Here is a 13,463-nt window from a genome sequence, read left to right as displayed (position 1 = left end):
GAAAAACACCAGGATAAAGAAATCAGCATAGGGTCTAGACCAGTAGAAATGATCCACTATGAATTCACAAGTACAAAAATATACCCTTATCTTGCAAAAGAAGGGTTGCAATGTTACAAGAAGTACCATGTTTGTTTGCACACCATTTATAGAAAGATATGAGGTATTATGAATACAATGGTCGTGAGCAATTGCTAGTAGGAGGTATCGTCAGGTATCCAATATATCATGTTGGATATGTCATTGCATAATATTTGAGATGTTTTGTTACCCTGTACTTAGGATACTTTGTTATTGTGTACTTAAGATACTTTGTTATCGTATACTTATGATACTTTGTTATTCCACAATGTTCACCAGGATACTTTGGTACTCAATAGAGTTCATCAAAATACTTTGTTACGCAGCAAAGTCCATTAGGATACTACATTACATAATAGAGGCCACCGATATACTTTGCTGCTGAATAGATTCCACCAATGTCGGGGAGCAGGGGGTAGAAGACGATGGACGAAGACGGCCGACAAACGATAATTGGTGACTATTGAGACCTTGAGTTATTGTCAGATCTAAAGTGCAGAACAACACTACAATTTAACCCCTTGCAGGCCCTCCTTCTCCTTCAAGCTAAGAAAGTAAGTTTATTGATAGGCTCTAGCTGAAATTTATTTTGGTCTTTCTGCAAATCCTAACTGATCGAACAACCAATATTGATTCTCCCTGATCATAAAGGTTTTTTTATTTATTTGAGTTCATTAATGAACTTAGAATTAAGAGAATTTAGGCTAATTGGATTTCTCTCATTAAGGCTCTCGATTTGACAATTAGTACGTAACATTTGGTATTTATTTAACCCTCTAAAAACTCCCCAAGTGGTTCAAATGCTTAACCTGGCCTTGATTTGGCTCATATTTGGATAACATTTGGTATTATTGGGCGCTTCTTATTGAACCGACCAGTTTGACTTTAAGTTTGCTAAAATTAAAGCTTTTGATGCTCATTAATTAAAATAGAAACATTTTCTATTTTAAAAGTATCTCGAGATGTGTGCTAAATAGTGAAATTAGTTTTTGACTCATCAAATATGCAAGATTGTTTTTATTCTCATATCATCATTGAAATATAATTAACAACTAAAAACATAAGTATAAGATGAATTTATGATTTATAAAAACACTTTAGCATCCCAATGATTTTACTCAATTTTAACAGGATTTTCGAACAAATTTTATTTATTTATATATAAATTTTTTTCCGATTTTTAAACGAAGTATTTCCTTATAAATAACTTCCCCACACCTGGTCGTCATATGAATCCCCTAGATAATAAGTGTTTTTTAATGATTTGAGGCCATTACAAATCTCATAATCAAGGGAGTTTTAGTTTTGTTGAATTTCTCTGCTTGAGATGCTCAATTTGACTATAGTTACATCATATTTAGTGTTTATTTACTCTCCAATTAACCATCCAGAACCTCCAAAAGTGATTCAAAGGCTTAATCTAAGCTTTTATTTGGCTAAAACTTGAATCAACATTGGTCACAATGGATTCTTCTCATTGAACTGGTCAGTTTGAATGTAGGTTTGCTGAAATCTTAACTTTGAATGATCATTAATTAAAATCTGAACATTTTTTGCTTAAAAAATATCTCAAGTTCTTGTGCTAAATGGTGAAATTAGTTGATGATGCGTCAAATTTGTAATAAATTTTTTATTCTCATCTTATCTTTCAAATATAATTCAATATTAAAAATACATGTATAACTGAGACTAATTACTACTTTTAGGTACAACTGATTCGACGTAATATAAAAATATTTTCAAACTGATTTTATTTTCATATATATAACTTAACCATTTGAATGGATGACCTGTATCGACCCCCTTCGATTATAGGATTTATTTTAATGATTTGAGGTCATTACTAACCTCTGAATTGAGGGATCTTTGACTAATTGGATTTCACTCATTAAGACACTTGATTTGACTATACATACATCAAATCTGAAGTTCATATGACTATCTAATTAACCACTAAAAACCTCCAAAAATGATTCAACAATTTAATCAGGAGTTGATTTAGCTTAGATAGGATTAACTTTGGTGTCATTGAGTCCGTCTTGTTGAGTTTAGTTGTTAGTTTATTGAAATCGGAACTCCTGATGATCATTAATTAGAATTGGAATGCTTTTTTTTTAAGAAAATATCTCAAAACCTGTGCTAAATAGTGCAATTAGTTGATGGCTTTTCAAGCATCTAATATTTTCTTATTCTAGCCAAATGTAATTCAATACAGAAAATATAAGTATAATATGGATTAAGAACTATTTCAGGCCCGGCTTTAACTAATCGAATTAAAATAAATCTCTGATCTATAAGAACAGTTTAGTTTCCACTAATCTGATCCAACTTTAAAAAAAAATTTTCAAACAGATTTTATTTCCATATATAATATATATAAATTCGATTTACAAACAGAGCATTTCCTTAAATATAAATTTATCCGTTGCTTCATTCTTGGGGATCTGCTACATATAAAGATGATACATTTTGCGAAATGATTAATCCCTGCTTCAGTCTTCCTCTCTCACTCATCAACTCACTCTTTCTCTCCCACTCCCACAGCCTTCCTCTGTTTGCAGATCGTTTGTTTTCCCACCTTCGGCTCCAACTATGGCGACTACAATTTGGGCGCAGCAAGTAGATCGTGCTATCGTATTCACTTCCACTTTGGGCTATCCGTTACCTGAGATGATGGATGAGAGCTGCTCCGTGGCTTCTTATCCCATTTCATGCTCCAACTATGGACACTACAAGTTGGGGCGCAGCAACTGGATCAACTATCATATTCACTGACACTCGGGACTATAATTCGCCGGAGATACAGAGGATGAGAGCTGATCCTCGGCCATGGAGGAATCCTTGGAAGCCTTATTATCCTCCTTACGGTACATAAATCTGACGTGACATTTTTTTCTCCTCTTTCTCCATTCGGGTGTCTTTGACATCTATATATCAGCATTTAATCATTTAATCATATATATTATATATATATCTCGACAAGATACGTGATTCCACCTCCTATGCGGCGTCCACAACCTCCTAATATACACAGGCCTCCTAATATACACAGGCCCGTGGCAGTTGAAGCCGTTTCTTCCAGATGCAAGATACCAGAGCAACAAGTGATGCGACTGACATGCAATTTTATGAGCCATTTTCTTCATATTAATAAATATTTTTATTAATAGTTGGAATAACGAAAGTTAATTTTTTTTAAATTTACAGTATGGAGAAAATCTAAGTCGAAGAAGTAGCGGCGGGTTGTCAGCAGATTTCATATTTGAGTTTTTGATAGGGTGTTTGGGCTGCCCAAGAACGAAAAAAGAGATTTGCACCATATGCCATGTGCCTTTTTTACTTTTTTTATTTTTTTACCTATAATTTACATAATGAAATATAAATTAAATTTTTTTGTGTTTTATTGATTAAATCAAGGATGAGATGCAAGTGGAGGAGAAGATGGTGACTTTGAGTTGCAGTCATATGTATCATTTGAGATGCATCGAGTAGTGGCTGAAGATTAAGAATGAATGTACTATCTGTAAAGCTTCTATCATCTAGAATACTGATGATTATGAAAGTGTTAGGAGAGTCATCTATATATTTTCAAGAATTTAATGATGTATCAGAAAGGCTTATTAGGAAAATATTAGATAATATGTGTATGTGTTCTTTAAGTGAATTGTATAATATAACTCAGTATGCATATGTTTTGAGTAGAAATTGGGCATGATCTTCTTTTCATATGCACTTGTGAGTTATTTCATTTATGAAATTCGAACCAAATGATATCTTTGGACAAAAAGAATATATATATATTAACTTCATATATTCCTAGAAATATATGCGCAAATATCAACATTTTTATTTTATAGAAAAATTTAAAAAAAAAAATTTCAAATGTGCTTTTTATTTTAGATCATGAAAGAATATTTTTAACTAAATATTTTCTCGCTATGTTGATATCCTTCTCCGTTATGCCCATCTTACCGTTACTCTCCCGTGTAAACTTGATTTCTGAGGGCTTACTGTCATGTCTCTTCTCTAGTTGGTAGCTCTAAGATTTATCAAATTCCATAAATTCAGATTTACGAAGAAATAATAATAAAAAAAAAACAGAACCAACTTAATTTTTTCTTATTATCCCAAAATTACAACTTTTAGTTATACTGTAAGTAAGTGCATATCAACAATTACATTTCAATGTTCAAACAAGTTGTTGGATAACTGTTTTTCAATTGCATTTACATGGATCAGCTCTGGTTGTCATATAACGAATCGAACTACTCGTTTTTGGGTGATAGAATTGCGGTGCACTAAGAAGATGGAATCGGTTGTATTACCGAATCAAGAAAATAGTCATATGTACACGGCTTATTAAATACATTTAAGCCAATTAAATTACAGGTATAATTTGTCTTATGAATACCAACTTCACCTTTTGCATACAGCTCTCTGTAACAGTACAGTTTCACCATAATTCCAGTCAATCAACCCAGCAACCAAGTTCTGCTCATAACTGGATGAAGAATCATTTCTGCTTGAATCACCCCTTCTAGCTTTGAGTTCCACTATGTGCTGGACTTGGGCAGAAGAACTATCTTCACACTTGACTTCATATATGCAGCTTAAAAGATGTGCAAGAAATTCAACTCTTCCAGGCCTGGTCTCATGGGGCTCCACCATAAATTCTTTCTGAAATGTGTGGATCTGGAGAAGAAATTGTGAGAAAGTTGTTATAGATAGACTATCATGAAAAGCTGCAGCCGCTACCAAATTGAACCTGAAATAAATCAAACAATTTCATTCAATTGATGTTGAATTTTTATCAGGCTTGAAATGAGACTATAAAATATTTCAGTGTGATTCAATTTCTTGCCATAATAAATTTGAATTCAATTTGTGTCACGCCTACAGTCGGTTCAAGGCAACTTCTGTTTGATCCTTGGACATGATCGTATTTTTCATATTCCAAATATAAGTAAATGATGACAATTCTGTGTAATTTGTTTTAGAGCCACTATATACATACTAAATTAATGTCCAAGTAAACCAATTTTTGAATGTAGCAACCCCGCATATCGTCCAGACAGAAAATAAACAACCTAGTTAATGTTCTTCGTATAAGTTCATTGATATGCTTACATGTAATGTGATATGCATTGCATAGAAGCATCATGAACATATTTAAAGAAACGTGAAAGGAACTAAAGGATACCAGTTTTCCCTACTAGGAAGAGCAGAGATGCATTCAGGTTTGTCATGATTTTCATAAACAGCATCAGTGGCTAGAACTAATTTTCAGGTTACATGGAAGTCGGAAGTCAATAAAAAAATACAATACTCTAAGCCTAACTTCTATGGGAATAAGATGGCCAATTATGAATAGACAAGAAAATATGCACATCAATCAACAATAACATCAAGCCCTGGTATGTGAACTCGTGCTAGGAAAGCAGGCAAGCTATCCAGTCCTCCAAAAAACAAGGCATAAAAAAATTGTAAGTTTGAGTCAAGTGAAGATTTCAAGAACTTATCCACTATGAATACCTAGGTAATGACACAACTGGGTAACTTTAATGCATTGTGAGACAAAATATAAAAAAATTGATAATTTTGCGGTCATAGAAAACCACTAAATACGTAGCACACAAAGAATGGTGTTATGCCATAGCAATTTCATGAACATCTCATATATTGCCACGAAACAGCACAAACTTTGCAATATCGGGAATTAAAATAGAAAAAAAAAAAGAGGCATTTATATGCATACCACCCAATTCTATGTATTTACTTATCTAACACCTAAATTTTATTTCTAACATTTATACCATCCAAATCTTTCGTATCAAATAAAAAATACCACTATTTTAATCTTTAAAAGGAGAAATACACCATTTAGCCATAACCAAGGTAGCATTTATGTAAAGATTGAAGTTTGGGTGTTACAGATGTAAATACATCAGAATTAAGTGATCTGTATGTTACGGAAAATGAAAATAAAATGATAAAAAAAAGTGACAACAAACATATCTTCTATTTCCGTTGCAAAATAAAAAAATCTACGGCATAGACCATAAAATTCCAACGGAAATTTCATAAAAAATATAGTGGATGTTTAGAATCAACTTTATTTCTAATTTTTCTATTATTTTTATCTTGTTTTTATAAATTTACTTGTTTGGTATGTTTTTATGAGTTTATATTTTTTATTTTTAGAAATACAAATATTTATTTTTAAAAACACACAATATAACTATTTAGAGTGCTCTTAAAAATAAATTGATTTGTTTTCAAAATAGCAAATATATTTTGTTTCAAATAAAAATAAAAAACAAAATAAAGTAAAAATATAATAGAAAATTAAAAAAAAAACAGAATTTATCCCTTGGTTAACCTACATGCTTTCCAACGAAACTCTGATATTACAGTAAAATAAACTAAGAAATAAGAAATAAGAAATAAGAAATAAGAAATAAGAAATAAAATGATATTAACATACATGATTAGTATTTCTAATGAATAAAGACGTTAAATATTGTATTATTTTGTTTGTTTTGAAAAAATTCAACTAAAATGAATTAAACATTTTTCATTCAAGTATAAGCACAAATATTGTGCTCTTGCAAATTAATCCATAAATAATCATAAATAACTTTGTCAGCTCATGATACAAGAAACGTATGACATTCACCATCAATAGTCAACAAAATACTTGCAAAAATTTATAGAATCGGAGGAGCATGTCTATTGGGTATGATGTTGGATGTGAAATCATAAGATCGCCTGATATAAATTTCACATGAATTTAAAGACCTCCTCGTTAAAAAATTCATTGAAACAGAAAAGCACTTTATCAAGAAACAAATCTAAAATCAATTACAATTTGACTTGTAGAGAATGATTTCATTTGAAACTTCTACAATTAAAATCATTAATATCTTCTATTGATTTTTCAATGTCAATAAACATGGTTAATTTAGGCTCACGGTTAAAAACCGGATTCAACTTTTACTAGACAGTACATATTTTAGGAGTTTTCATAGCAAATTCAAGTTCAAATATATGAGTAGATTCAGGGCCCGTTTGGGGCAGCTTATTTGGTGCGATGGCGTTTTGAAAACGCACCTAGCCTGTTTGGGTAAGCTACGTTTTGATAGCTTCTGCGTTTAAAACAGCGTTTTCACACCGCACCTATCTAGGTGCGGTGAGAGCTTTCTGGGTGCGGTCTGGCTTTTCCAAAAAAAATAAAATTTGTAATAGATACCGTACCTATCAGCAGATTATTTTTAATCAATTTATCAGCAGATTATTCAATAAGCTACAGCTGTCCGAAACAGACCCTCAATTTCACATAAAAGCTCACATTCATAATCAGGATGAGTTTTCATATGCTCAATTTCAATTTATGCTTCAATTTCCAACGGAGGTTCAACTTAAACTCAATTTCAAATTTGGGCATTACTTCTTGTTAAGAGAAGTGTAAAATTTCCACCACATTAAAAGAATTAAATTACAATCATAAATCATCATTTAATTCATCTTAAGAAAATATTCTAAACTATATATAAGATCAGATTTAACTACATATGATTCTTCTGTCAATATATTTTGATAGGCATGAGAAAAGTATTTATCTATGCAAATCTAAGCATCTAAACCTTAATTATTTCATTGCTCCTTTGGTCTAATTTTGCCGAATTTTCTTCAAATAGTTAAGTAATCAAAATTTTACAGTTTGGTGATCAGGTAATAATTAACTCAAAATGTTAAGCCTTGCTTCTAATCATTTGATAACATGTGTGAGAAGAAAAAAAAGGTAATGATTTTTCATAGAAACTTTAATTACATGCACATTAGTCTGACTAACATAGCACCGATAATAGGCTTGAACATTTAAAATTCTAGTTCAAGCCTTAGATAGCATTTTTTGGGAAATTTGTAGTTTTGTTCATCTCTGATCTCTTGTCAAATACTTTGAATGAGAAAAATAAGAAAAATAAAATATTCACGATGCAAATATTTTTAATCTACAAGATTTATAATCCATCATAAAATATGCATGCAAAATTCATCATATTTACAAGCTTTAAATTGATCATGTAAAAGATCTCATTAAATGATAAACATTATTCTTTAAGTTTATATTTTAGGTAAACCTATTTAATGTAGTTCACCTGCAATAATTTGAAAAAAATGACTGAGCTCAACCCACAAGCATGAATTTAACAGATTTAATTTTTTTTTTCGAAAACAAATAGATTGGAATATTCAAAGAAACATTCTAAATTATAATACATTTGAAAATTCCTCAAGATTATACATATCATCAAAAGTAGGAATGTAATTTAGATTATAATAGTTTCAACATGTTCATTAGAACCAACCAAAACTTGCATGATCATGTTTAACTTGCATTGTTTATTAATTTTTTGATCAAACCAATTAATATATCTTATTTTTAATTGATATGATGATACAAATATAAGCTTAACTACAGATTTAATGTAGGATTACTAAGGGTTCAATCTTCTCTAAGCAAAACTATGATAACATACAAAAAAAAAAAAGTATAAACACGTGCACGCATAAACACGCGCACGCATAAACAAAATACACATCACAAATTATCAACTCAAAATTTTAGCAAAGATTAGCCGTATTCAATGCCAAATTTAATGCAAAATCAATAAACACATTTATTTCATTCCAAAAATAATATAATAATTATCAAAATCTATAATCAAGCTTAAGACAAACGAAAATTGGCATGCATCACATTTAATTAAACTTCAATCATACGCATACACCGATAAACAAAGAAAGAAATAGAGAAAAGACATCATGAAAGTGTTAATCCAAGTCTCATGCCATTACAAGAACAATTCCGATCAATGGTGTGCACACACACAAAAAACTCAAAGGTAAGACTAAATTTCTTTCACAAAGAAAAGCTACATATTTTTATATGCTTAAAGGGTCCTATATATGACCCAAGAAACGGCCAAAATAATAATTTTTTAATGATCCTCCAATGTTTGAGCTAAAACTGCAAGTTTCAATTCAATAAACCAAAAACATTTCTCTTAATCTAAAAGAGGAACATTGAAAAGTTTGGAGCATAAATTTAAAAGATAAAACCACAGGAAAGTGGTTTGCAGTGAGCTACAAACCATAATGAAATAGAAAGATGATCCAAAAAAAATGATTTGATAGAGGCACCTACTAAAGGGTAACATGCAATTCTTTATATTATTAAGTTTTTCTATGTTAATTCTTAATTTGCGTTATTCCAAATCCTGAGGCTGTGGAGCGGAACTTGGCAAAATTTTACAGGAAAGCACAATTGTGGGTTTGTTAAATATAATATATAAACAATTCCATTACAGAGCTTACGAATACCTTTAAAAAACAAGTATCTTGGCTGAGTTCCTTCCACCAAAAGGTCATAACTAAGAACAAAATCCTCAAATAATGAAAATGAGATGCTTACAGTTCATTCAGATTAATAAGGGAATGCCTTGCGTATAATCTTTTTCTTTGAAGACTCTGCCAACCGCCTTGAAACCATGGAACTGTTATAAAGTTCCATCAGGGATTCAGCAGCTGCATTCTCATGACATTTTACAAAAGCCTTGAGGAATTGCGGCTCTCTCATTCTCATGGCCGACACTACAGTTAGCTCCTTTCCACGAGGCTTCAGCCCTGCCTCCTGCAATCGTTGCCAAATCAAAAACCGAGGCTTTAAACACCTATCCAAACTGACCGAGAGCAACTTAGGCTCCTCGATGACAGCCCGGACTGGGAGTCTCATTATCCCAAGAACATAGGTCATGTTCCTCTGAACCTTGTCCACAGAGAAAGTAAGCACACTGGGATAACGAGCGAATAAATCGCTCAAAACCTCATCTTCCGATAGCCCGAACCTCTCAAGATTGGCGATCTTGCTTTGAATCGTGTCTAATCTGGATATGGCAATGATGGAGACGGCGTATTTGTACAACGCGGCGTCAGGCTGGAGACCGATAGAACATGCCGAGGAATGCAGACGCGCTCGTAGAGATCCGTGCAACGGAGGAGAATGGAGTCGACGTCGAAGGTGAGAAGGGAGGGGTTGCAGATGACGGCACGGAGGAGAGAGCGGGGGTCGTAGGGAAAAAGGGTGCGGAGAAATTCGAGGCGGCGTCCGATGCCGGAAGCGAGGGGACGGGAGAGGAAGAGTGGGCGGCGAGCTGCGAGCTACAATCTTGACGAGGTCCGGGCCACGGGCGCCGAGAGTTTTAAGGATCTGTAGCTTGTCGTGAACCGAACGAATGTTTGGGAGGGGAAGAGAGGTGCAGCTGTGGAGAATGGTGGAAACCTCGGCGGGAGTGCAACCCCATAGGAGTATAGCATCGGCGGCGGCGGGATCGGAGGAGACGGAGGAGAAAGTGGAAGAAGAGAAGGGGGGTCGAGGGGACAGAGATGGACAGGTGATGGTACTGAGAGTGCGGGGAGGTCTAGAACTGTAGCGCCGAGCGACGAGGAGAGAGGATGCCGCCACTCTCATATCCTTCCGGTACTCGTTTGCAAACAGTAATTTGAACGAAAGATGTCCTAGAAGCTGAGAGCTGTCCTAGAAGCTGAGAGCTGCCTTTTGTAGAGTAGAATTTTATTTCTTTTGTACTTTTTTAGAACAGGGATGGTTCTAATTTGAATCATAATAATGAAGTAAATATTATTATAATTTAACTAATTTGTTTTACAATATATTATAATTTTAATTCTATATGTATATATAAAATATAGGGTGTGTTTAGAGCGCGTTTGGTGTCGCGCCACAGTTTTTATTGTTTGTCAAAACTACGTTTTGTCTGTGTTCTCAAAAAGCTGTAGATGAAAACTGTGTTTTTCCACTGGACCCGACTACCAGCGGTTGCTGCTAGAAACTTGTGGTATGACTTTTTCTTTTTTTAAAAAAAATTGTAATAGCCACCACAACACAATTCTCGAGAAGATTTAATGATCCAAGAGACTGAAAAATACAACTAAGAAGGGTCTACCAGCAAAAGACCAAATATCTCATTTATACAACTGGACATAGTAGTCCGAACTAAATTCAAAGTCAAAGCCAAAACTAAATCCGACCAGACATGGCCATCGAAGCCAGAGTTTGAATGACAATAGACATCCAGATGATCTTAGTCCCAAACTAAGGGAAAAAAATCAACTCCGCAATACTATTAGTCATTAAACAAGCCTTCCTAGAGGCTCCTTATTAGGGATCGAGAGATAATCATGTCACAAAAAATCTAAATCATCCCTTCAACTCTCCTTATTAGAGAGTGAACTATCTTTTGAGTTAAAGTAATTGATAATCTACCCTACAACCTAGCATCGTTGAGCCAACAAAATCTCCTTTGATACCAGAGTTAACCCAAATTACGACCAAACAACAAATAATATTGCTGACTTTCAAAGAAAATACAAGCCAACTCTTCAACTGAAAATCACACAAAGATATGAAAACAATAATCAATAATGATGACTGTCAAATAAGAAAAGTAAGAAAAAAAAACATAAAAGACAAAAACATCCCCCTCTACATGAGAGCGGTAGATCTGGGAGGTAGAAAGGAAACTGTTGTAGGCTAGTCGGTAGCCAGCAGCAGATTGCGGTGGTGCTAGAGGGACAGTTGGTGGTTAGCGGCCAGTGGGAAGGGCGAGGATGGTCGACACCCTGGTGGAGGGAGCATGGAAGATAGGCGGCCTACTGGGATGTGCAGGGGAAGGTGGACAAGAATTTGGAATTGGGTGGCAGTGATCAAGACAACACTTAGGAGGAAACAACGACCTGAAAGAAGTCATTGATGGTCGGGACAACACTCGAAAGAATGGACAACAACCTGAAAAGCATATGCTGAGATGGCTGCAGTAGGATATCTGTTGGAGCTAGCGAACATTAACAAGGAAGGTGCACGAGGTGGCTTGCGATGATTGGACTACAACTAGATGTCAAGCATTGTGAAAAATAAGTATCTCGAGGGATCGAGTTACAACTAGAGAACCTCTTAAACCATCAGAGACGATCACCATCTCAGATTAGTTACGGTCGGAGCACCTCTTTGCTATCAGATACAACCCTCGGAAGGGAAGAACACCACAATGGCATCAAACTCTGAAAGGATAAAAAAAAAACTAACCCCAAAATACTCAAACATCACATATCTAATAGTTGCTAGTAATTAGAAAAGGAATGAATATGAATTGGAAAGAAAAATAAATAGGAAAGGGGATAACAGAAGCAAGTAATAGAAGAGGAAGGAGATCCTCTTTTTGGAAGGGAGTTAAATACGAAAGTGGGAGAGAGGAGGGGTGGTAACTCTCGACCCATTAAAAGGCTGGTTGGTCCAACTCTCTGCTGGACCGACACCCATATGTTGGACTGACTGGTCCAACTATAGCACCGCGTCATCCTCACCAAGGATTGATGGTCGACAATCAACTAATTAGCAATGCTAAGTCAATCAAGCCAATCCTACCAACCTGAAGTTAATCGAAGGCCGATAGGCAACCTTGACTCAACACAGCCGAATGAGCATACCTTACTAAACTAAGGCTCATCGAGCTCCTCCGAACGAGTTAGAGGGTAGCCAAGTCATAGGCCCATACAAGTAAAATACCTAAAATATCCTATAGCGCATCATTAAAGCATGGATAAATATGTAACTTCACATATTATACCCCCATCCTTATAAGTAAAGGATCATTTTATGAGAGAATGGATAATGGAAAAGACATTTTAATGTTCATTACTGTGCATTTCAAACACACACAAACATATATATATATATATATATATATATATCTCATTTCTTACACTCTAAACCTTGAGGTACGATTCAAGAACATATCAAGATTTAAAAATACACACACTTATTGATGATAGTATCTGAAGGTATAATTTCCCACAGTGAGGTCATAGGTTTGAATCATGCATGTTGCCCATTGAGCTTAATTTTCCTATATATATATATAATAACCATGAAATAAGTTTAGAACATATCATGTTCCAACATCATTTTGGCATTGGTTCATTGGTTCTTGATTTTATAGTTTAAGTTGGCCAATTTTTATGAGTTGATTTCTTCTCCTAAAAAATCTAATATTTTTATTGAACCAAATTGATTTGAGACCTGATTCACAATTCAACTAATTGAACTGCTTAATCTGATTCTATTTTCACAATTATATTTACAGGTATATTAATGTGTTTTTTTCTCTTGAAACCATTATGGATAAATTATAAACTGTGGTTCGATTTTCAGTTATTGAGGGACGTGAATCCTTTCACCATTACTAATGTAATTATACACATTATTTAAATTAAAAACTATTGGCTTCTATCATAATTAAATTATA

General features: G+C 33.9%; 2 protein-coding genes across 2 annotated transcripts in view; both read right to left on the bottom strand.

Annotated features, from left to right (window-relative positions):
• Positions 1-4,375: 4,375 nt before the first annotated feature.
• LOC110031570 lies at positions 4,376-10,612 on the bottom strand. Its single transcript, XM_020734819.1, has 2 exons — positions 9,557-10,612; positions 4,376-4,846 (listed from the first exon to the last, which is right to left on the bottom strand). The coding sequence occupies exon 1, from the start codon at positions 10,610-10,612 to the stop codon at positions 9,569-9,571; it is 1,044 nt and encodes a 347-aa protein (XP_020590478.1). The 3' UTR covers positions 4,376-4,846; positions 9,557-9,568.
• LOC110031705 (cathepsin B-like) overlaps positions 4,376-13,463 on the bottom strand; it is a 60,414-nt gene continuing 51,326 nt past the window's right edge. The window contains exon 12 of the transcript XR_002294766.1: positions 4,376-4,773. The gene's annotated coding sequence lies outside the window, so the exon portion shown is untranslated. The remainder of the gene's footprint in view (positions 4,774-13,463) is intronic.

This window comes from Phalaenopsis equestris, unplaced genomic scaffold (genome assembly GCF_001263595.1).
Source record: "Phalaenopsis equestris unplaced genomic scaffold, ASM126359v1 Scaffold000840, whole genome shotgun sequence".
NCBI lineage: Eukaryota > Viridiplantae > Streptophyta > Magnoliopsida > Asparagales > Orchidaceae > Phalaenopsis > Phalaenopsis equestris.
Note: the sequence above shows the minus strand (reverse complement) of the source record. Positions and strands in the feature narration are given on the sequence as shown.

Excerpts from the sequence above, each read along its gene's own strand:
- LOC110031570 (XM_020734819.1), bottom strand. The coding sequence starts at position 10,612 with ATGAGAGTGGCGGCATCCTCTCTCCTCGTCGCTCGGCGCTACAGTTCT.